This window comes from Phocoena phocoena, chromosome 3, assembly GCF_963924675.1.
Source record: "Phocoena phocoena chromosome 3, mPhoPho1.1, whole genome shotgun sequence".
NCBI lineage: Eukaryota > Metazoa > Chordata > Mammalia > Artiodactyla > Phocoenidae > Phocoena > Phocoena phocoena.
In genome coordinates, this window is record NC_089221.1 from 173,346,867 (window position 1) to 173,371,455 (window position 24,589).

Here is a 24,589-nt window from a genome sequence, read left to right on the forward strand (position 1 = left end):
TCCCCTCACTGTCGGGGTCTAGCTGGGCACCGACCCAGACTTTGGTGTGGCTGCTTGGGCTTCCTCCCAGTGTGGGGGACTAGAGTGGTCAGCCTTCCTCCCTGGTGACCCCTGCAGTGGGCAGAAGCAGAAGCTGCAGGCCCGGGACCTCACGTCTGCCCCATTCTGCTGGTCAGAGCGTCCCCACCCAGATTCAAGGGGCGTTTGACTCCACTGCTCCACGGGGGAGCTGCCAGATGGCACTGCCGGCTCTGGACACAAGCCGCCTGCCTCACTGAGAGAGAGCCTGTCGGGCAGCATCCCTGGGTTCCGGCCCATATTCCGCCTCTGGACGCCCAGTTTCCTTAGTTTGAAATGAATGGATGTATTTCGTGCTTCGCCAAATCAGGGGTGACTTTCTCTGTGGGCCCTGCTGAATTTGGAGTTGTTTAAAAAGAAATTGGGTGGAGGTAAATTGTGAGACAGGCGAGTGGTGACCCAGCTTGTTCATGTCTCTCCTCCTTCCCCTTTTCTCATGTGACCCTCTCTTTCTCTTTATTGAGGGAGATTTCAAGCAACTGCTGGTTTTTTAAATTTTATTTTATTGAAGTATAGTTGATTTCCAATGTTGTGTTAGTTTCTGCTGTCTGGCAAAGTGACTCAGTTATACACATATATTCTTTTTCATATTCTTCTCCATTACGGTTTATCAAAAGATATTGAACATGGTTCCCTGTGCTATACAGTAGGACCTTGTTGTTTATCCAGCCTATATATAATAGTTTACATCTGCTAATCCCAAACTACCAATTCATCCCTCCCCCACCCCCCTCCCCCTTGGCAACCGCAAGTCTGTTCTCTATGTCTGTGAGTCTGTTTCTGTTTCGTAGACAAGCTCCTTTGTGTATATGTGACCGTCTCTTGTTCCATCCACTCATTCATACTGTAAAGAACACCCACGAATAAGAACGTCATCAGTAACTTCCCCATCTACAATCCCCACAGGCAACACTGTCCTGAATCCTTTATATGGTCGCTGTTCTCTCCCTCTTAAGAGCCCATCAGGTGCACATGCGCGTACGTGGACGTGCTCTCTCCCCTCGGCTTTGCTCCTGAGCTGTGTCTGTGCTGCTCTGTGGCCATGGCTCATTCATGGTCCCTGCTGTACAGGATCCCGCTTCTCAGGTCACCAGTCTCCCATCTGCTCGCCCGTGAGTGGGGTCCTGGGCTGTTTTCCACTCTTTGCCACTATGAACGGGGCTGGTCTGAGCAGCCTTGCTCGGGTCTCCTGATGGATGTGCTGGGATCAATCCAGGAGTGAAATTGCTGGGCGTTAGGGCAGACCAGTGTTCAACCTGATGAGATGATGCCAAATTGGTTTCCAAAGCTGGACCAAATCACTCATTGATCCACATCCTCTCCAACATTTGAATGGTTGGCCTTTAACATTTCTGCCAGTTGAATGGATGTGAAATGTGACCTTACTAGTCTCTGTCTTCACTTCCCTGACACCAGGCACCTGCTCCTTTTTAAAAATTAATTAATTGATTAATTAATTTTTGGCTGTGTTGGGTCTTCGTTGCTGCACGCGGGCTTTCTCTAGCTGTGGCGAGTAGGGGCTACTCTTCGTTGCAGTGTGCGGGCTTCTCATTGCGGTGGCTTCTCTTGTTGCGGAGCACGGGCTTTAGGCGCGCGGGCTTCAGTAGTTGTGGCTCGCGGGCTTTAGAGCACAGGCTCAGTAGTTGTGGCGCACGGGCTTAGTTGCTCCGCGGCATGTGGGATCTTCCCGGGCCAGGGCTCGAACCCGTGTCCCCTGCGTTGGCAGGTGGACCCCCAACCATTGCGCCAGCAGGGAAGTCCCTGTTGTATTTTTTCGATTCCACCTACAAGTGTTATCGTACGGTATTTGTCTTTCTTTGTCTGACTTACTTCACTTAGCATAATACCCTCCACGTCCATCCACGTTGTTGAAAATGGCAAGATTTCATTCTTTTTAAACGACTGGGTAGTATTTCATAGTATATATGTACCACATCTTCTTTATCCATTCGTATGTTGATGGACGCTTAGGTTGCTTCCATGCCTTGGCTGTTGTAAATAGTGCTGCTATGAACATTGGGGTGCATGTATCTTGCTTTTTTCTCTTTTTCAACATTATATTGTACACAATTTCAAACACACACAAAAGTAAAAGGAAACCATGTTGCGTTGTAAACATCAATCTTGTTTCCTCTGTACTTGTAGCCTTCTCTTACCCATGTATCCTCCACTGCTTTTGAAGCACATTCTAGGCTTTCTCTTGACGAGCTCTTTCATTGGATCCAGTGATAACTTAAAGAAACTGTTATTCATTGAGCACGTACTGTGTGCCAGGTGCTTTGCACCTGTGGCCTCATGCACACCTGAAGACTCTGGGGGAGGGGCTGGGGCTCAGAGCAGCAGTGGGAGAAAGGGGGTTGGTTGTGATCCAAAAGGCCGGGCCCTGGGAGGGCCAACCCTCCCCGCTTCATGAGGGGCTGGGCTTCTCGCCTGTTCTTCCTGGGCTGAGCTCTGGGAAGCCTGTGTCTATCCCCGTGTCCCATGCCAAGCGGTCAGTGGGGCTGAGGCCAGCAAGCTGGGGCGGGAGTGCTGATGGGTCGGCAGAGTGGGGGTCGCGGCTCACTAGTGTTGCCGCCTCGTCGCGGCAGGCGGAAGCCCCAGCTGCAGGAGCCGCTGAAGCTGCCCGCCTTCACGCGGGTAACCTCCACGGGCACTGTGCTGAACCATGTGGGCTGCAGCATCCTGGGCATGAACACGGCGCAGCTGTACATGAAGGTCCCAGGCAGCCAAACCTATCTTTGTGAATTAGTGATTTTTTTCTGGATATATACCCAGGAGTGGGATTGCTGGATCATATGGTAACTCTATATTTAGTTTTTTAAGGAACCTCCATACTGTTCTCCACAGTGGCTGCACCAATTTAAATTCTCACCAACAGTGTAGGAGGCTTCCCTTTTCTCCACACCCTCTCCAGAATTTGTTATTTGTAGACTTTTTGATGATGGGAATTCTGACAGGTGTGAGGTGATACCTCATTGTAGTTTTCATTTGCATTTCCCTGATGATTAATGATGTTGAGTGTCTTTTCATGTGTCTGTTGGCCATCGGTATGTCTTCTTTGGAAAAAACGTCTATTCAGGTCTTCTGCCCATTTTTTAATCAAAAAAAATTTTTTTTTTTTTTTTTTGCGGTACGCGGGCCTCTCACCGTTGTGGCCTCTCCCGCTGCGGAGCACAGGCTCCAGACGCGCCGGCTCAGCGGCCGTGGCTCACGGGCCCAGCCGCTCCGCGGCATGTGGAATCTTCCCGGACCGGGGCACGAACCCGTGTCCCCTGCATCGGCAGGCGGACTCTCGACCACTGTGCCCCCAGGGAAGCCCCCCCCACCAATTTTTTTTTTTGATGTTGAGGTTTTGGTTAGTTTGCTTTTTCTTAGTTCCTTGATTTCCTTTTTTTAAATTGGATTATACTTGATTCACAATGTTGTGTTCGTTTCAGGTGTGTAGTAAAGTGATTCAGTTGTATATATATATATACCCTTTTCCAGATTCTTCTTCATTGTAGGTTATTACAAGATAATGAATATAGTTCCCTGTGCTATACACTAGGCACTTGTTGTTCATCTGTTTTATATATAGTAGTTTCTATCTGCTAATCCCAAATTCCTAATTTATCCCTCCTCCACCCCATTTCTCCTTTGGCCATAAGTTTGTTTTCTATGTCTGGGAGTCTATTTCGGTTTTGTAAATAAGTTCATTTGTGTCACATTTAGATTCCACCTATCAGTGATATCATATGGTATTTGTATTTCTCTGTCTGACTGACTTACTATGATAATCTCTAGGTCCATCCATGTTGTTGCAAACGGCATTATTTCATTCTTTTTTATGACTGAGTAATATTCCATTGTACATATGTGCCACATCTTCTTTGTCCATTCATCTGTTGATGGACACTAAGGTTGCTTCCACGTATTGGCTATTGTACATAGTGCTGCTAGATGTTGACTTGTATGAGCTGTTTATATATGTTGGATATTAACCCCTTATCGGTCATATCATTTGCAAATATTTTCTCTCATTCGGTAGTCTGCGTTTTCATTTTGTGGATGGTTTCCTTTGCACACAAAAGATTTTAAGTTTAATTAGGTTCCATTTGTTTATTTTTGCTTTTGTTGCCTTTGCTTTAGGAGACAAATCCAAAAAAATATTGTTGAGATTTATGTCAAAGAGTGTCCTGCCTGTGTTTTCTGGTTTCTCCTCTTACATTTAGGTCTTAAAGGTCTTAAACTCCCTTTTGAGTTTGTTTTAGTGTATGGTGTTAGAGAATCTTCCAATTTCATTCTTTGGCATGTACCACTCCGTGAAGGAGACTGTCTTTTCTCCATTGTATGTTCTTGCCTCCTTTGTTGTAGATTAATTGACCAATTAATTAATTGCGTGGGTTTATTTCTGGGCTTTCTATGCTGTTCCATTGATCTGTGTGTCTGTTTTTGTGCCACGTGTCTAGATTTTTCATTTATTGTCTTTTGATGATCAGAAGAAGTAAAATTTGGCACGGTCATTTATGATTAGCTTTTTTTTTTTTTTTTTTTTTTGCGGTACGCGGGCCTTTCGCTGTTGTGGCCTCTCCCGCTGCGGAGCACAGGCTCCGGACGTGCAGGCTCAGCGGCCATGGCTCACGGGCCCAGCCGCTCCGTGGCACGTGGGATCCTCTCGGACCGAGGCACGAACCCATGTCCCCTGCATCGGCAGGCGGACTCTCAACCACTGAGCCACCAGGGAAGCCCTGATTAGCATTTTTGTGTCTCGTTCAATAAAAACCCTTTCCTACCCCAAGGACAGAAAGATGGCTACCTTAATTTCTTTCCATAAGTTTTAAAGTTTCGTTTTGGCCTTTAAATCCTGAATTGATTTAGAGTTGCTTTGGAGTGTGGTGTGAGGTAAGTGTGGTGGAAAGAATAGCGGTCCCCAAAGAAGCACCCATCTTAATATCTAGACCCTGGGAACCTGTCACCTTCTATGGTCAAAGGGATGCAGACGGTGAGGTGGGCAGACTAGCCTGGTGACCCAGGTGGGCAGAACTTAATCCTGTGGGTCCTTAAGAGCTGAGACCCTCTCCCGGCTGTGGTCAGAGAAGTGAGAAGAGAGTCTAAACATGAGAGAGACAGGCCTTGTCTTGAATATGGAGGAAGGGGTCTGGGCCGAGCCATGCGGGGGAGTCTAGATGCCGTGAGCAGCCCTCCGCTGACAGCCAGGAGGAAACAGGGACCCAGTCCTGGTACTGCGAGGAACCGAACTCTGCCGACCCCCAAAGGGGCAGGGGACTGGTCCTCTGGAGCCTCAGGAAGGAGCTAGCCCCACCCAGTGAGACCCATCTTGGACATCTGACCTCCAGAACTGTCAGATGTTACATCCCTCCCGTCTGAGCCTCTAAGTTTGTGGTGATTTGTATGTAGCAGTAGAAGAGGAATTGAGAGGGATCCGTCTTATTTTCTGCTGTCTGCGTGCCCCGGGCCCAGCACCTGCAGTGAGATGTCTCCCGGCTGCTACCCCTGTTCTCTTTCCATCAAAGTTCCAAATGCCCCTCAGCCTGTGCTAGTGCCCCTTCACTTTCCGCCCAGTGAACCTCAGCTCCTGGACTGTGAACTTCCTTGCTTCTTTACTTGTCTGAGCAGCAGAGATGGACCCTGGCTCTCCTTCAAGGGCTGGCAGAGCTCTGGCCCCTGGAACGCCCTCTCCTGACCCCATAAGAGTGCCTGGCTGGAAAGAGGGATGTGGGGCTACGGTGAAGCCACACCCTGCCCCTTCTATGTGACTGTGGGTGGGGGAGGCCACGTCTCAGCCTCCCTGGAGCCCAGTGCCCAGTCTGCACCCCGGGCTGTGACCAGTCCCCTCTCCTGGGGTTGTCACGGGGACAAATGCACTGCCTGATGGGCTCCCTCGTGCAGGATGGCGGACGTGGTCACAGCTCGTCGGAAGTGGGTCTAGTTTGCCATCTCGTAGCTAAGTGGCCTTGATTGTTTTAGTGTCTTCTTAAAAAGATTTTTATTGGAGTCTAGTTGATTTACAGTGTTGTGTTACTTTCTGCTGTACAGCAAAGTGACTCAGTTATACATATACACACATGCACTCTTTTTTAGATTCTGTTCCCGTACAGCTTATTACAGAGTGTCGAGTAGAGTTCCCCCTGTGCTACATATTAGGTCCTTACTAGTTATCTATTTTATATATAGGACCTTGTTTTTTTATAAGCGGCCTCACTTTTGAACAAAGATCTTGTATGGGACTTTGCAGTGATGACAGATCTCTCTGGTTGCAACAACGTGGAACTTATCTTTTTGTGAGTCACTGCGTGCCAGGTGAGGGTTTAGGACACTTCACGACAATGGGATTTCTTGAGGATCTCCCAGATTGAACCAGACGCTCTCTAAGGCCTTCCTGTCTGGGACCCTCACAGAGGTGATGGCAAGGCCACACCCAGGCGCGAGGCATCACAGGCACGGGAGTCTTAAATGATGTATGGGGCACAGCCAAGCAAAGGAATGGAGAGTCACACTGGGTGGGGTCTCCACACAGAGGGGGATGTGGTCCTGTGATGCCCTGAGGGGGTTTCCCAAAGGCTGGATCCCGGGATGGGGGGTGGGGCGGGAGTTGGGGCGGTGAGGACCAAGCAACTACCCTGACAATCACTTTCTCCCTTTTTTTTTTCTTCTTTTTTTTTTTTTTTTTTTTTTAATATTTTTATTTATTTATTTATGGCTGTGTTGGGTCTTCGTTTCTGTGTGAGGGCTTTCTCTAGTTGTGGCAAGCGGGGGCCACTCTTCATCGCGGTGCGCTGGCCTCTCACTGTCGCGGCCTCTCTTGCTGCGGAGCACAGGCTCCAGACGCGCAGGCTCAGTAATTGTGGCTCACAGGTCCAGTTGCTCTGCGGCATGTGGGATCTTCCCAGACCAGGGCTCGAACCCGTGTCCCCTGCATTGGCAGGCAGATTCTCAACCACTGCGCCACCGGGGAAGCCCCTTTTTTCTTCTTTTTTTTGGCCGCATGTCTCGCAGGATCTTAGCTCCCTGACTAAGGATTGAACCCAGGCCCTGACAGTGAAAGCGCTGAGTCCTAACCACTGGACCGCCAGGGAATTCCCACCATCACCTTCTTTGGACCACGTGAGACAGCCTAGTTTGAACACCAGCTATCGCTGAAGTTATCTCTCATGAAATGCTGGGGCTGGAAGGGTATGTATCAGGGTGCTTGTGGCTGCGGGGAGCCGAAAGCCCAGCTACAACGACTCAGCCTTCAGAGAACTATTTGTGTCAAGTAACAGGAAGCCCAGACACAGAAGACTCCAGGGTCGCCAAGTGGACGATCTTTCAGCCCACGTCCTGAGACTAGCAGGTCTCATGGTCACAGTGGAACAGGGAAGAACAAATCTGACTCCACGTTCGAGCTGTTTCTTTTGCTTTAACCTTTGTGCCCTGTTGCCCGTGTTTAGTCGTGCTGGCTCTGCACCTTTTGTACAAGAATGTTGCCTGTAGCCTGAAATATACGGGAGAGCCCTTGTCTCAGGGCTCTGACCTTGAAGAGCCCATTCATAGGGAGATAAAAAGAGCAGGACAGAGAATAACATTTGTCTTGCTGGCGGTTTACAGGAACAACATGACCAGCTTCAAGAACAAAGGATTCCAGCACCGCCAAGCCTGCCACAACCTACCACGCCCCTCCCACACCTTGCCTTTAAAAAGGCTTTGCTGAAACCCTTGGGGAAGTTCAGCGTTTTGGAGGCACTAGCACCTGTCTCCTTGCTCGGCCCTGTGATAAACCTTTCTCTACTCCAAACTCTGATGTTACGGTTTGCTTGGCCTCGGCCACGTGGACTTGCGTCCGGTAGCAAGATGACTGCCTGTGCTCTAGACACCACACGCAGTCCCAGAAATAACCAAGAAGAAGACACAGGGTCTCTTCTTCCTGTCTCGAGAGAGGACACCATCCCTCAAAGCCCCTGCAGACCTCCTCTCAGGTCCCATGCCTGAGCCAGTCCTGGGGAAGAGGTGGGACCCCTGGTGAACCGTCACACCCAGCACTGACTCCCCCACGTGAACACAAACAAGTTCTTTACTAAGAAGAAACGTAGGGTGGAGCTGGGTGTGTGCCCCAGCACCGAGCCCTGTTCCCAGGGTAACTGCTCACTCAGCAGCCCTTCCCCGAGAGCCCTCCCAGGCCCCGGGACACCAGTGAATGGGGCACTCACGGCCCCTGGCCTGGGAAGGCGACTTGCTACAAGGCTGTGCCAAACACCATGGAGAAGTCAAACCAGTGCCGAGATGCAGGGAGACCCAGGAATGGGGCGGCCTTCCCAAGGAGGAGCCCCCAGGATGTGTGCGGGCAGAGGCACTGACAAGTGCAAAGGCCCTGAGGTAGGTTCATGTTTAGCGAGCAGGAAAGCAGAGCGGCAGGAGGGGAGCGGGTGGGCTGAGGTTGGAGGGGTGGGCGGCCCCACGAGGGGTGCCCACCGCCTCAGATGCGTGGGCATGGAATGTAGGCTGAGAATGTGGGCGGGCCGTGCTCCTGTTGCCCGGTGACCACAGACAACGAGAGCAAAGCTGCAGGGCTGGGAAGGGCCCAGCACACGGGGGACCGCCAGCAAAGCTCCCTCTACAGCCACCGCATGTCAGAGGCCGCGGACCAGCCAGAAAGGGGGCAGGATGACGGCACCCTGGGCCTCCAGGGCCCCACGTATGAGAACCGAGGGTCCAGGGAGCCCAAATACCGGGGTCTGGACGATGGGCACCTGGGATTGGAAGACCAAGAGGAGGAAACTCCCCCTGAGGAGGTGACTAGGGAAGAATCCGTGGACGCCCAGAATCCGGAGGAGGCCCTCGCGGAGCTGGAGAGGGTTCTGGAGAAAGACGCGGAGGAGGGCGTGCCTGAGATGAGGTGGGCAGGAGAAGCGGGCGCCCAGGCTGGGGTGGGCGGGGGTGGCCCTGGGCGTGGCTGCACTGGCCTGGGTGCTCACTCTAGGGGTGAAGTTGTCAGCACCTCACTGCTCTGAGGAGGAAGGCAGCAAACAGCCCCTGTCCAGGTGGCAGGGGAGTCGTCGTGGAAAACCCTACTCAAACGCCAACTTTGGAGGTGGCAGAGTTGAGAGGTCGTGAGCCCTCCATCCGACAGAAAGAAAAAGAAATGGGGGAGAGTCTCCCAACCCCCAAAGCTGAAACCATTGCAAGTACCATACATTGCCGGAAACGCTTTCGGTGGCCAGGAGGACACCCCGAAAAACCGCGGGTGCTCCCTCTAGGGAGGGACCCCCTGCCTTAGTGTGTGCATGGGCTCCTCGGCTGGAACCCCTCGCCTCCTGGTCCTGGGTAAGCACGCGTCCCTTCAGGCACTGCAGAGGGGCCTTTGCCCTCCCGGCACAGTGACGGAGCTCATGTGATGAGCGTACAGGGTGCTGTGTGATGTGGCCGGTGGGGCAGGGGACTTGTGCCGCGTAGAGGGCGGCGCTGCGCATAGGCGGGGCTCGGGGAGGGGTCCAAGCCGGGACAGGAGACGGGATGTCTTGGTGCTCTGGGGGCTTCCTGGGGGCACTGTCCATGGCTCAGCATCCCCTCTGTGGCCCTGCAGGCGGGAGCAGGTCTCTGTTCCGTGTCACAAAGGAGGGAACCGAGGGCACTGGCTGGTGGCAAAGCTAGGATTTCAGACCAGTCTTCGTGGTGCCAGGGCTCTCCTCCAGAGGGCGGGGCGAGAGCACAAGGATGGTTCTACCCCGCCGGGGGAGCAAGGGCTCTGGCCTCAGCGTCCACCTTCCCTCAGCCAGCTGTCCATCTCCCAGAGGACCCCTGGCACCTCCGTGGGCTGGGAGAGGAGGAAGAAGAGGCGGCTGTTTGAGTTGGCGAAACCCAAGACCAACTGGCAAGTCTTGAAAGACAGGTGAGGTGTTGGGCGGCCTGGATGGAGGGGTCTGAGAGGGGCACGGTGCCCTTGGCAGCCTCTGGGTACCGGCCAAACCAGCGGGGCCCAGCGCAGAGGTGGGCGGGGCCCTGTCTCTCGCAGGATGGGGTGCTGCTGCAGGGGCTACGCCTGGATCTCCCCCCCAGCATGAGGAACCTGCAGTTCTGTGTCTACTGGTGAGTCCCGCCCCGCCGCTGCCCACATCGTCGGGAAGGGGGGCCTTCACCGGAACCACCCTTCCTCTGCTGGGACAGGGCTGGGGGAAGGACTCTGCACTGGGGGCCCCGCCCCAGGATTCCCAGCTCTACCTGGAGCTCTGGACCCAGCCCCTGGCTTGAGATGGGTCTGCTCCTAGACGCCGGGCCGCTTCTCAGTTTCGCCTCTTTTTTTCCAGCTCCCTCCTTCTCTGAGCACCAGCCTTGCTCAGAATAACCTACACTCTCCATGCCTCTGAGACTTTTCTCCCGCGTCCGTGTGTCCCTCTCTGACCTGCCTCTGGTGCCCATCTACTTACTGTCTCCTTTCTTCCCCCCTGGAAGCTCTCCCTCCCTCGCCCTCCAGCGGCCCCTCTCCCCACTGTCTGTGTTATGGGGTGCCCTGAGTTCTGCTGCTGAATGGGGCGCAGACCGCTGGGACACTGGCTTCCCTCACGCTGGGCCCCACTGGGTGTGTTCCAGGCCATCTGTGTACTGGACAGAGAGGTTTCTTGAGGATACCACCCTCACCATCACGGTGCCCAGTAGGTTGACCTACCTAACCCTAACTCCTTCTCCGCAGGGCGGGGGGCATCAGGGGGAGGAGGGCTGGCCAGGCGCCTGTGGCCGGGTCACCCCCATCTCACCGTGACCTGCACCTGGCTCTGTTTGGGGAGACCGAGGGGCCTCCCAGCCCAACCCTCCCAGGGGTCCCTGCGGGACTGCCCCTCCCCCATCTCCCAGGAGCGCCTCCACCCCCAGTCTTCCAGGGGTCTCCTCTCTGGAGTCTGTCCCCAAGCTGGAGGCTGGTCCTGGTGGGGGAGGGGTGGGGGGGCAAGCTCTCCAGGGGAAATCACAGTTTGCATCTCAGTCAAAGTGGGGTCAGTACTAGAAAACTCATTTCTGGAGAGCCGCTCAGGGCGAGTTCTCTCTTGGGTTTAGAATCCCCTGCAGTGAGCACGGAGGCCCCTGGAGCCCAGGCCCGTCCTGCAGAGGAGCCTGAGCCCCCGTTCCCCGCCACCCCTGTGTGCCCCGCGGTCCCCTGGTGAGGGTGTCTGCTGTGAGCTGTCCCTTGTGTGAAGCTGAATTCAGGAGGAGGGAAGCCCTCGGGGAGGGGCAGGTTTCCAGGGAGCTGCTTCCCCTTTTGTGCAGAGGTGTCCCGCCGGGTGGCGGAGCTGGCCCGACCTAAGAGGTTCTACTCAGAGTATTACAACAGCAACAGGTAGGGGGCGGCCGGGCAGGGACCTCTTTTCCTCGGGGCTTGCAGGGGAGGGTCCAGGTCCTGGGACCAGGAGACCCATTCACGCCGGCCAGGCAGTGAGCCTTTGAAGCTCGGCTACCCAGACAGGACGCAGGAGGCTCTCAGGGCTGCGGGGCAGGTGCTGGTGTCGCTCTGGGCAGCTGGCGGTTGTGAGACTGATGGTTTTAGGCACCTGCCTCCTGGCACGATTCTGTCTCAGTTCTTGTGCCTTCCACGCTTGCTGATGTGGGATCTGGTGTTATTAGACACAGACTGGTTTCCTATCTCACGCGCGTGTAGAAAGGAAAACGTGCCCGAGAGCCCCACTCACCCATGTTGACAGGCTCCAGCCAGCGTTTTGTCATCTGTAATCTGGAATGACCTCTGTGTGACCCGTAATCTGGGGTGACCTCTGTGTGACCTGTAATCTCGGAGGTGACCTCTGTGTGATCTGTAATGTGGGGTGACCTCTGTGCGGCCTGTAATCTGGGGGTGACCTCTGTGATCTGTAATCTGGGAGGTGACCTCTGTGCGATCTGTAATCTGGGGTGACCTCTGTGTGGTGTGATCTGTAATCTGGGAGTTGACCTCTGTGTGATCTGGGGTGACCTCTGTGTGACCTGTAATCTGGGGGGTGACCTCTGTGCGGCCTGTAATCTGGGGGGTGACCTCTGTGATCTGTAATCTGGGCGGTGACCTCTGCGTGATCTGTAATCTGGGGTGACCTCTGTGTAAACCGCCTCATGGAGCACAGCCAGTCATGGATGGCCCCGGGCCTTCTGGTCGGGCTGACAGCATTTATCCACTGCATTCCAGCCTCAGAGATGTGAAAATAAGAGTCTGCCTCGGATCAGTGAAATACGGCTGTTTCTGGGGCAGAGGCGGAGCCGAGACCCGATTTTAGGAGGTGGGGTGGTGGCAGGGCTGACTTTCATCCCTTCGATCCACCTCCTGACCCCAGCCGGACGGTGGGAGTAGGGGAGACGGCTGGGAGGGGACTACCAGGGAGAGGGTCGCTCCATCCTTGAGAATAGGGGGCTCTGTTAGGGATTCTTTTAGGAACCCCTCTCGGAGGTATTTTGAAAACCCTGCACTGCACCAGGCTCTCCCTGAGCCCCAGAGTCAGAGAGGAATCGTATACACACGAGCACACAGACATGGCCCCGGGCGGCGGGTTAGGGTCTCAGGCCTGCCTCTCCCTTAGGACCACCCCCATCTGGCCCATTCCCCGGTCCACCTTGGAGCACCGAGCGTCCAGCCGCCTGCGGGAACTGGCCACCCCGAAGGTCCGGAGTAACATCTGGAGTATACACATGTCTGAGGTGGGTGCCCTTCTCCCCCTGGAGCTCCCCAGCTACCCCCCGGGGGCTCAGCGGCTCCGGAAGGACAAGAGGCAACAGACGTGCGACTGCTTCCCTGAACCATCGGGAGTCACAGGGCTTTGTTCAAGAAAAGGCGTTACTTTCCTGCCCCGGGGCCTTGAAGGCAGTGCAGGGACCGCCCTCCGCTGCCTGTCAGCTCGGAGGGGAGCCGGAACAGGGCAGCCGGACAACGGTGGTTCAGAGGTGACAGCGGAGTTCAGTCCATTCTCAATCTGGTCCTTTGCGCTCCTCCGGTTGAGGCTCCCCCACCCCCGCCCCGGCTCAGGCCCGTCTCCGCCCCGGCGGCCCCGCAGCTACCCTCCGGCACCTGCGCGCTGCCCCGCCCTGGGCCAGCAGCACGGAGTCCCGCTCCCCTGGGAGGGGCCACCGTGGGGGCGTCTCGCACCCACCGAAGGACACGTGCTTGTTTCTGGGTTTTGGTTCCCGCACACACGGCTGCTGTGAGAATCTGGGTCTCTGTGGGATACGTTGCCGTATCTCCAGGGTCAACACCCAGAAGCGGGGTCCTGGCCAGGAGGCCTGTCCGACTTTATCAGAGACTGAGCACCTGCTCCCACAGTGGCCGCCCCGTCTGGCACCGTGTGTCCATTTGCTGGTTTGTCCGTTTATTCCTTTACGGCCGGCCGCCCTGTCAGGTGTGTGGTGGGACGGCCTTGTGGTTTAACGTGCGCTGGATCCGTGTCTTTTCATGTGGTTGTTTGACAGAACCCCAACTTGAACACTTTTACAACTAAATGCAGACAACACACTGCTTCTCCCAGAATCTCTTCATATGGATTTCTAACAGGCGAGGGTAGTTTAAAACCCCTAACAACAAAGATCCCACTGAAAGAATTTAACAATAATACCTTAGTGTCCAAATACCCAGTCCATGTTCCGTTTCCCCAGTTGTCTCAAAAAAAGGCTTCAGGGCTTCTCTGGTGGCGCAGTGGTTGAGAGTCCGCCTGCCGATGCAGGGGACGCGGGTTCGTGCCCGGGTCCAGGAAGATCCCACATGCCGCGGAGCGGCTGGGCCCGTGAGCCATGGCCACTGAGCCTGCGCGTCCGGAGCCTGTGCTCCGCAACGGGAGAGGCCACAACAGTGAGAGGCCCGCGTACCAAAAAAAAAAAAAAAAAAAAAAAGGCTTCAGCAGTCAGTTTGGTTGGATCGGCATCCGGAGGAGGGTCTGGCCCCACCTCTTACCTGGAGACATACCTGCTGTTTTCCCAGACCGTGCCTTGCCTTTGCCAGTTTAGCCTTCAAGTCCTCCTGTGCTCCAACACCCTCTGTGGCTCCCCAGTGCCCCGGGAAAGCCAGCAGGATGGGGCCTTCTCCATCCCTACTACCCCGTGTGCCCCCTGTTGGACTAAATGCAGGTCCCTCAACAAGCCCCTGGGCCTTGGCATGTGCAGCTGGGCATGTTCCTGCCCAGCCTGGTGGGGGCCCCATCCGACACCCCTTCTTGCTCCTTCCCAGCCCCTTTCACATGCGCTCTGGATGGGCTGTCCTCCTTCCCTTAAACGTGAGCCCCCCGAGGACATGTGTCCGTGTCTGCTGTGGCCTTACTGCAGAGCTGGCCTTGCCCCGAGCAGGGCACGAAGCAGTCGTCGATATTCTTCGAATGCATGGATAAGTGACTGTTTCCCTGCCTGTCACCCCTGCAGACGGGGGGCCCCTTGAGGGCAGGACTGCAGGCTGACTCAACCGCCTCATCTGGTGACCTGAGCTGTGAGGGCCGTCCGGGTGGGCAGAGAAGGAGGGGAAGAAAGGAGAGGGGACGGAAAGGGTGGTTGAGAGGGGCATGAAATTGTAAGCGCCAGGATGTCTTAGACAAGAGTAGTGTCTGTGATTTCTCAGCAGGACACTTTCAGGAGGAAAGGGACTCATCTTTCAGTCTCCCTAGAGAACATTACAGCCAATCCTCTGCCTCTGGGCAGTCTCCTACCCAAAGTGCACCCAGCAGAGAGCTTTTGTAAAACATTGTTACACACACACCAAGTGCTTGTACAATTCACCCTCCTACCAGCCATGTATTGGGATCTCTCTCCTCCCACCTTCCTGCCAGGGCTTGATGACGCCAGACTTTTTCACTTTTGCCAAATTTGTTGGCATGGAGTGATAGTTTGCTGTTTTAATTTACATTTCCCTGGTGCACAGAGAGGATTATTGATCCTTTGGGCTTACTTTCCTGCACGATTAACTCAGTTTCCTATTGATTTTTCATGTTGTTGATTTAGAGAAGCTCTTTATTTATGATGGCTACTACTAATCCTTTGCTGAACACACTGCAAACTAACTTCTTTCCAGTCAGTCTTTTGTCTTTCAGTGTTGCCTTCAGGGTCTTTCTGAACCAGGGACCATGAGGAATCATGGGCTGCTTTACTCTTTCCCCTCTAATTCTGTTTCTAGGTGTCCCAAGTGTCCAGGGCAGCCCGGATGGCCACCCCCAGTACGAGGATCATCCAGCTGGCAAAGCCCAGGGCTCCAGCCGCCCTGCTGGAAGAGTGGGACCCCATGCCAAAACCCAAGCCACACGTGTCAGACTATAACCGTCTCCTTCACCTGGCCAGTAAGCAGGTCCCCGGGGATCGTGCATCTTATGAAGCGTCCTTCCCCACTGGACGCGGGCGGGGGCAGCCAGTCAACTTGGACCTGCTTCTGCCAGATTTGTGCTTCCCTAGCTCCACCTGCACTGCAGACCGGCTGTCCGGATCCCTGCGGTCAGTTCATCTGTGGCCTGCGTGGGCTCCCTGGGGGCTGGCAGAGGGAATCGCTCCCCCTGGGTGGGGGGCGGTTTGTGGGTCTCCCAGCACAGCAAGTGGGTGCAGAAGGGAAACTTGGGGTGCAGGGCCAGGGCCAAAAGAACCAAGCTGGGGCACAAGGGCTCTTTACATGGTGTTGGCCTGACTCTCTTCCTGTCCTTTATTTTATTTATTTTTTTATACAGCAGGTTCTTATTAGTCATCCATTTTATACACATCAGTGTATACATGTCAATCCCAATCGTCCAATTCAGCACACACACACACCCCGTGGCTTTCCCCTTTGGTGTCTGTACGTTTGTTCTCTACATCTGTGTCTCAACTCCTGCCCTGCAAACCGGTTCATCTGTACCATTTTTCTAGGTTCCACATACATGCGTTAATATACGATATTTGTTCTTCTCTTTCTGACCTACTTCACTCTGTATGACAGTCTCTACATCCATCCACGTCTCAACAAATGACCCAATTTCATTCCTTTTTATGGCTGAGTAATATTCCATTGTATATATGTACCACAACTTCTTTATCCATTCGTCTGTCAGTGGGCATTTAGGTTGCTTCCGTGACCTGGCTATTGTAAATAGTGCTGCAGTGAACATTGGGGTGCGTGCGTCTTTTTTTGTGTGTGTGTGGTACGCGGGCCTCTCACTGTTGTGGCCTCTCCCGTTGTGGAGCACAGGCTCCAGACACACAGGCTCAGCGGCCATGGCTCACGGGCTCAGCTGCTCCGTGGCATGTGGGATCTTCCCAGACCAGGGCTCGAACCTGTGTCCCCTGCATTGGCAGGCAGATTCTCAACCACTGCGCCACCAGGGAAGTGCCCTGTTGGTATCATCTTTAATTTCTTTCAGCAATGTCTTATAGTTTTCTGCATACAGGTTTTTTGTCTCCCTAAGTAGGTTTATTCCTAGGTATTTTATTCTTTTTGTTGCAGTGGTAAAGGGGAGTGTTTCCTTAATTTCTCTTTCAGAGTTTTCATCATTAGTGTATAGGAATGCAAGAGATTTCTGTGCATTCATTTTGTATCCTGCTACTTTACCAAATTCATTGATTAGCTCTAGTAGTTTTCTGGTGGCATCTTTAGGATTCTCTATGTATAGTATCATGTCATCTGCAAACAGTGACAGTTTTACTTCTTCTTTTCCAATTTGTATTCCTTTTATTTCTTTTTCTTCTCTGTTTGCCGTGGCTAGGACTTCCAATACTATGTTGAATAATAGTGGTGAGAGTGGACATCCTTGTCTTGTTCCTGATCTTAGAGGAAATGCTTTCAGTTTCTCACCATTGAGAATGATGTTTGCTGTGGGTTTGTCTTATATCGCCTTTATTATGTTGAGGTAAGTTCCCTCTATGCCCACTTTCTGGAGAATTTTTATCGTAAATGGGTGTTGAATTTTGTCAACAGCTTTTTCTGCATCTATTGAGATGATCATATAGTTTTTCTCCTTCAATTTGTTAATATGGTGTATCACATTGATTGATTGGCATATATTGAAGAATCCTTGCATCCTGGGATAAACCCCACTTGCTCATGGTGTATGATCCTTTTAATGTGTTGCTGGATTCTGTTTGCTAGTATTTTGTTGAGTATTTGTGCATCCATATTCATCAGTGATATTGGTCTGTAATTTTCTTTTTTTGTAGTATCTTTGTCTGGTTTTGGTATCAGGGTGATGGTGGCCTCATAGAATGAGTTTGGAGTGTTCCTTCCTCTGCAATTTTTTGGAAGGTTTGAGAAGGATGGGTGTTAGCTCTTCTCTAAATGTTTGATAGAATTCACCTGTGAAGCCATCTGGTCCTGACTTTTGTTTGTTGGCAGATTTTTAATCACAATTTCAATTTCAGTGCTTGTGATTGGTCTGTTCATATTTTCTATTTCTTCCTGGTTCAGCCTTGGAAGGTGATACCTTTCTAAGAATTTGTCCATTTCTTCCAGGTTGTCCATTTATATCGGCATAGAGTTGCTTGTAGTAGTCTCTTAGGATGCTTTGTATTTCTGGGGTGTCCGTTGTAACTTCTCCTTTTTCATTTCTAATTCTATTGATTTGAGTCTTCTCCCTCTTTTTCTTGTTGAGTCTGGCTGATGGTTTATCAATTTTGTTTATCTTCTCAAAGAACCAGCTTTTAGTTTTATTGATCTTTGCTATTGTTTTCTTTGTTTCTATTTCATTTATTTCTGCTCTGATCTTTATGATTTCTTACCTTTTGCTAACTTTGGGTTTTGTTTGTTTTTCTTTCTCTAGTTCCTTTAGGTGTAAGGTTAGATTGTTTATTTGAGATTTTTCTTGTTTCTTGAGGTAGGCTTGTAGAGCTATAAACTTCCCTCTTAGAACTGCTTTTGCTGCATCCCATAGGTTTTGGATCATCGTGTTTTTGTTTTTATTCGTCTCTAGGTATTTTTTGATTTCCTCTTTGATTTCTTCAGTGATCTCTTGGTTATTTAGTAACGTATTGTTTAGCTTCCATGTGTTTGTGTCTTTTACGTTTTTTTCCCTGTAATTGATTTCTAATCTTATAGCATTGTGGTCAGAAAAGATGCTTGATATGATTTCAGTTTTCTTAAATATACTGAGGCTTGATTTGTGACCCAAGATGTGATCTATCCTGGAGAATGTTCCATGCGCACTGGAGAAGAAAGTGTAATCTGCTGTTTTTGGATGGAATGTCCTATAAATATCAATTAAATCTATCTGATCTATTGTGTCATTTAAAGCTTCTGTTTCCTTATTTTTTTTCATTTTGGATGATCTGTCCATTGGTGTAAGTGAGGTGTCAAAGTCCCCCACTATTAGTGTGTTACTGTCGATTTCCTCTTTTCGAGCTGTTAGCAGTTGCCTTATGTATTGAGGTGCCCTATGTTGGGTGCATATATATTTATAATTGTTATGTCTTCTTCTTGGATCGATCCCTTGATCATTATGTAGTGTCCCTCCTTGTCTCTTGTAACATTCTTTATTTTAAAGTCTATTTTATCTGATATGAGTATTGCTACTTCAGCTTTCTTTTGATTTCCATTTGCATGGAATATCTTTTTCCATCCCCTCATTTTCACTCTGTATGTGTCCCTAGGTCTGAAGTGGGTCTCTTGTAAACAGCATATATATGGGTCTTGTTTTTGTATCCATTCAGCAAGCCTGTGTCTTTCGGTTGGAGCATTTAATCCATTCACGTTTAAGGTAATTATCGATATGTATGTTCCTATGACCATTTTCTTAATTGTTTTGGGTTTGTTTTTGTAGGTCCTTTTCTTCTCTTGTGTTTCCCACTTAGAGAAGTTCCTTTAGCATTTGTTGTAGAGCTGGTGTGGTGGTGCCGAATTCTCTTAGCTTTTGCTTGTCTGTAAAGCTTTTGATTTCTCCATCGAATCTGAATGAGATCCTTGCCAGGTAGAGTAATCTTGGTTGTAGGTTCTTCCCTTTCATCACTTTAAGTATATCATGCCACTCCCTTCTGGCTTGTAGAGTTTCTGCTGAGAAAAGAGCTGTTAACCTTATGGGGATTCCCTTGTATGTTATTTGTCATTTTTCCCTTGCTGCTTTCAATAATTTTTCTTTGTCTTTAATTTTGCCAGTTTGATTACTATGGGTCTTGGCGTGTTTCTCCTTGGATTTTTCCTGTATGGGAATTGCTGTGCTTCCTGGACTTGGGTGGCTATTTCCTTTCCCATGTTAGGGAAGTTTTCAACTATAATCTCTTCAAATATTTTCTCTGGTCCTTTCTCTCTCTCTTCTCCTTCTGGGACCCTTATAATGCGAATGTTGTTGCGTTTAATGTTGCCCCAGAGGTCTCTTAGGCTGTCTTCATTTCTTCTCATTCTTTTTTCTTTATTCTGTTCCACAGCAGTGAATTCCACCATTCTGTCTTCCAGGTCACTTATCGGTTCTTCTGCCTCAGTTATTCATTTCAGTTATTGTATTGTTCACCTCTGTTTGTTTGTTCTTTAATTCTTCCAGGTGTTTGTTAAACATTTCTGCGTCTTCTCAATCTTTGCCTCCATTCTTTTTCCGAGGTCCTGGATCATCTTCACTATCATTATTCTGAATTCTTTTTCTGGAAGGCTGCCTATCTCCACTTCATTTAGTTGTTTTTCTGCGGTTTTATCTTGTTCCTTCATCTGGTACATAGCCCTCTGCCTTTTCATCTTGTCTGTCTTTCTGTGAATGTGGTTTTTGTTCCACAGGCTGCAGGATTGTAGTTCTTCTTGCTTCCGCTGTCTGCCCTCTGGTCCGGCCCGCAGTCCCCAGGACTGTTGCGGCTTCGGCTGCTGGGGGCCCTCCAGAGCCAGCAGCCTCAGTGAGGCCACCCTCCCCTCAGGCTCCGGGGCAGTTCAGTGACGGTGGAGGGAAGAGACCCCGAGCCAGGAGTTCCAGCTCTGTGGAACTGCGGGCTGCATTCTGGGCCTCTTCCTGTCCTTTAAAACAGAGGACATACCTGGTTCCCCCACAACAAAAGTAAAATGCACTAATTGTAGAGAGTTTGAAAAATGCAGAAGAGCATGAAGAAAGGAATCTCGCCACCCAAAGGTAGTCAGAGGCTTAGGAAAATTCACTGTGTATCCCCGGCTCCTGGCACGTGGTCACCAGAGAGCTTGACTGGCTGTTTTGGTATAATCTGCTGTGTCCTATTTTCTCCGTTTCCTGTTTCCTTTTTTTTTTTTTTGCGGGGGAGGTGGTTATTGATTTGCAGCAGCTCTTTATATAAGATGATCACTAACCCTATGTCGAGCACGTTGCAAAATAACTTCTTCCCAGTCTTTTTTCTTTCGAGCTTGCTTGTGGGATCTTTTGTTTGTTTGTTTATTCATTCATTCGTCTGTTCCCTTAATGTTTGTTAAAGTATTTGTTGAATTTGTTATGACTGGTTAAATGCACAGAAACACAAATACACACGCACTTCTCTCTCAAACCATCTTGTCTCACACACATATGCATGAACACACACGTCTGGAATATAATAAGCACATGTACATTTGTACCTGCACACGCGTGTATATTCATCCAGGCTTCAGGAGCACATATCAATGCACATCCGTGTGTGTATGGATAAAACTGGTGTAGGGCTGTGTTTTTCAAACCGCAGACTTCCACCCACTGATGGTTGTGACCAGCATTTAAGAAGTGAAGTGAGGATACGTGCAGTGCAGGGGCCACGTGGGGTGGGCACTGGTCCGTGCCGTTTTGCATTTGTGGGTACTGTGTGGCCGTGGACCAGTCACACTCTCAGGCTGTGACCAGAAGATTTTCGGAGCCCAGATGTTACAACAAAGGGAATGCCCCTGAGTCTCCCTGAGGACTCCCAGAAAGGTGGGCTCTGGGCAGGTCCTCCCGAGGTCCCCCAGCCCCTCCCTTTTGGGGGCCCCAGCACATGTCACCCACCCAGGAGTTGTAGTCCAGCCTGAGGCTGGTGGAAGGGCCCCCCTTCTTTTCACCGAGGGCCTCTCCCCCGAGCTGTGGGTTGTCTGCTGACCAGGGGAAGGGCCCTTTTGCGATTGCAGGGTGTTGGAGCAAAGAGGAGTTTGGAAAGGCAGCCCTCAAAACCGAGGGGCCCAAAGTTAAGGCAGTGGTCACCGCTGGCCACCAGCGGTCACCTCTCTCCTGGTCCCCATGCAGGCCATGCCCCGTGGCTCCCGCCGTGGAGGAAGGGGTGGCGGAGAGGTGGCGAAGGGGGCTGAGCAGGAGAAGGGCCGGGGGTCCCGGCAGGTGAACGGAGGGGGCTGGCTGAGCCACAGGTCTGCTCTGAGAGCTGTCTGTCCACGACTAAAGTGGAATGAAAGCCAATCCATCCATTGATTTAAGTCAATTAACAGATTTTATTAAAATTAAACAACGATAAAAGTCCAGCCCATATCGGGTACCGGTCCCACGTGGCTGGTGGGACCCTGTGGAGAGGGCCCAGCTGGGGCTGCAGGTACAGGGGCAGCAGGGGCTGCCTGAGCCCCTTCCTCACCCCCAGCCCCCAGGGTACCTTTTTCTGCTCCCTCTGAGCCCCCCATCTGGGACCCATGGCCATTTGAAATATTTTTTCTTTACAATTCACCCTTTCACAGTGCACAATTCAATATTTTCCAGTACGTCACAGAGCTGTGCACGCACCACCACAATCAATTTTATTTTATATTATTTATGTCATTTAAAAAATCGTATATATATTTTTTAATTTATTTTTTATTCAAGGATAGCTGATGTACAGTGTTGTTAATTTCTGCTGTACACCAAATGACTCAGTTATACACATATATATATTCTTTTTCATATTCTTTTCCATTATGGTTTATCACAGGATATTGAATATAGTTCCCTGTGCTATATAGTAAGACCTTGTTGTTTATCCATCCTATATATAATAGTTCGCGTCTGCTAATCCCAAACTTCCAATCCATCCCTCCCCCTCTCCACCTCCCCCTTGGCAACAAGTCTGTTCTCTATGTCCCACACAGTCCATTTTAGAACACTCCATCCCCCCAAAAATGAGGCCCCGTCCCCTCCCCAAGCCCCTGACAACCAGGAACCCACTCTCTGTCTGTGGACTGGCCTGTTCTGGACGTTTCCCATCAATGGAATCACACACCGTGTGTCCTTCTGTGTCTGGTTTCTCCCACTGCATCGTGTCCTCAAGGTCCAGCCACGTTGTAGCGAGTGTCAGGGCTTCACCCCTTTTCATGGCTGAGTGATGCTCCCATGTGTGGAGGGACATGTTTGTTTATCCATCATCTGTTGACAGACAGGCCATTAAACTTGGGAGCTCTGACCCAGAAGGCTGATCTCTGCGGGGCGAGGCGGGGGTGGTGGTGGCTGCATGCCCCAGGCTCCGGCTTCTGACACCACCCCCTTCTCCCGCCCTCTCCAGTGCCCAAGGCCCAGTCGGACATGTGTGTTCCTGACCGAGACCCGCGCTGGGAGGTGCTGGAGGTCACCAAGAAGGCGGTGGCCAGTCCCCGCATCGTGTCCCTGGCCAAACCCAAAGTGCGGAGGGACCTGAGCGAGGACTACAACCCCTACCGCGTCTCTCCAGCCTCCCTGGTGGCTCGTGCGTCCCCTCGCCTGCACGAGCTTGCCACTCCCAAGAGCGTCACCAAAAAAGCATGAGCGGCCCAGGCCTGGCCCCTCAGCCCATTCCCCGTAAACACCCAAGTGCAGCCTGACCCTCCCTGTGTGTGGCTCTGATTACTTTGGCCTGGAGCCGGGAGGGCAGCGGGGGCCCGGGGGAGACAGTAATAATAATGTTTATGTTTGCATCTAACCTGCAATCCTACAGCCCTTTTTCCCCAGTCACGTTCCCCTGGCGTCGCCAGCCCCTCGAGTGGCAGACTCCACGCTCTCCCACGTCAGAATTTTCCCTCTGAACCACTTCTGTCCCAACTTGCTTATCCAGACGCATCCTGGGCGTCCACAGCACCTCAAACTCAGTGACCTCCATAAGAAACCAGCCGATGCCTGTTGCGTGATTATGATCTTGGCAGTGACCCGACGGGGGGACTGTCGGTGTCTCCCCTGTGCTGAGGTGGAGGCTGAGGGTCACAGAGTTTGTGAAAGGCCCACCCGAGTTTCCCACGGCAGCTGGGACAACTCACCATGAACCGGGGCCTGAAAACCACACAGATGGGTTCTCTGACAGTCCTGGAGGTCAGGAGTCCGGCTCGGGTCTCACGGGGCTAAATGCAGGCTCCAGGGCAGCATCGGTTCCCGCCTTTTCCAGCTTCTAGAGGCGCCGCACCCCTGGCTCGCGGCCCCTCCTCCATCCTCACAGCCAGCAGCGCAGCATCTCCCGTCTCTCTCTGCCTCTGACCCTCCCGCCTCCCTCTTATAAGGACCCTGGGATGATGCTAGGCCCACCAGGGAATCCAGGGTCATCCCCGTCTCAGGGGCCTTAACTTAATCCCAGCTGCAAAGTCCCCTCTGCCCTGTGAGGTGACACATCCGCAGGGCCCAGGAAGGACGTGGGTGTCTTTGGGGGCTCTTATTCTGCTGATCACAGTGGGAGAGAGATCTTTTCTGTCTCTGCAACCCTAGAGAAAGTCTCGTTTATCTCTGGCTCCGGCTGGACCGCTTGGGGACTGATTGCTGGGTCCTGAGGGTGTGATGTACTGACAGCCCCTCACATCTCTCAGAGCCCAGCAAGCATCAGGTCCCGAGCCACGATCTGAGACCCAGTTATTCCCAGACTCTTTGAGGACGTGGGTCCAGTATCACCACACATCCTTCTGAGAGGGAGGCCAAGGAAATTGTGTGACACCAAAGCCACCCGCCGTGCTCCAGCCTGAAGAGGGAGGAATGCAGCCCTGAAAGGACCCACGGTCTCCTCTTGGGGCCTCGGGAGAGAGCGAGGCCCTGCTGACACCGTGATTTCTGCCCCCCAGATAATGAAGGTGTGTTGTATTAGCTACTGGATTTGTGGTGATTTGCCTCAGCAGAAGGAGGAAACCAGTGCAGATTAGAAATCTCAGAGGTTCCGTCTTTAGATGCTTGGTGACTGCAGTGCTGGCAAACACTGCATGTCCACCAGTGGGGGATGGTCAACCTTAGGGACCTTGCAAGACAAAACAAAACGAAACAAAACATTAAACCAGCTGAATGTCCAAAACGACGTGCTCGCTCTCTTGTCAAAGACCTCCTCGCATTTTAGCGTTCCTCTTCAAGCTGTGAAAAAAACAAACTTCGTACCGCATCTCCTGAAGAAATAAAACGTAACTTTACCTACACTTAAATCATTATCTCACGATTTAATGGGTCGATAAAGAAGCGTGTAGACTGCCTGTCACCAATGCGATCCACGGTCCGCTTTGTTGAGACGGAACAGACGGGAAAATCTAACCTTTTCCGGGTTTTACCAGCACTGACGCAGGTAAACGAGCCACCGCTGCAATCAACATACACAAGTTTCATCTCCGCCCGAAACCCTGGGGCTGCTCTGTATTCGGGCTGTTCTCCCACCTGGGCCCTGGCAACCGCTCACTTGCTCTGTGTCCCTACAGGCTGGAGTTTCTAGGGCGCAGGTAAACGGGGCAGGTGTGCGGGCGGAGGAGACTGCGTGTGACCTTCTCACTCTCGGGTTTGATGCTGGTTCA

General features: G+C 51.8%; 1 protein-coding gene across 1 annotated transcript; it reads left to right on the top strand.

Annotated features, from left to right (window-relative positions):
- Window positions 1-8,337: 8,337 nt before the first annotated feature.
- SPMAP2 (sperm microtubule associated protein 2) lies at window positions 8,338-22,647 on the top strand. The gene is given in 11 exon segments (XM_065873888.1): window positions 8,338-8,430; window positions 8,556-8,950; window positions 9,827-9,943; window positions 10,067-10,103; window positions 10,106-10,140; window positions 10,642-10,703; window positions 11,311-11,380; window positions 12,603-12,720; window positions 15,170-15,329; window positions 22,372-22,518; window positions 22,553-22,647. Coding segments are annotated over 11 exon segments (1,329 nt in total).
- Window positions 22,648-24,589: the final 1,942 nt, after the last annotated feature.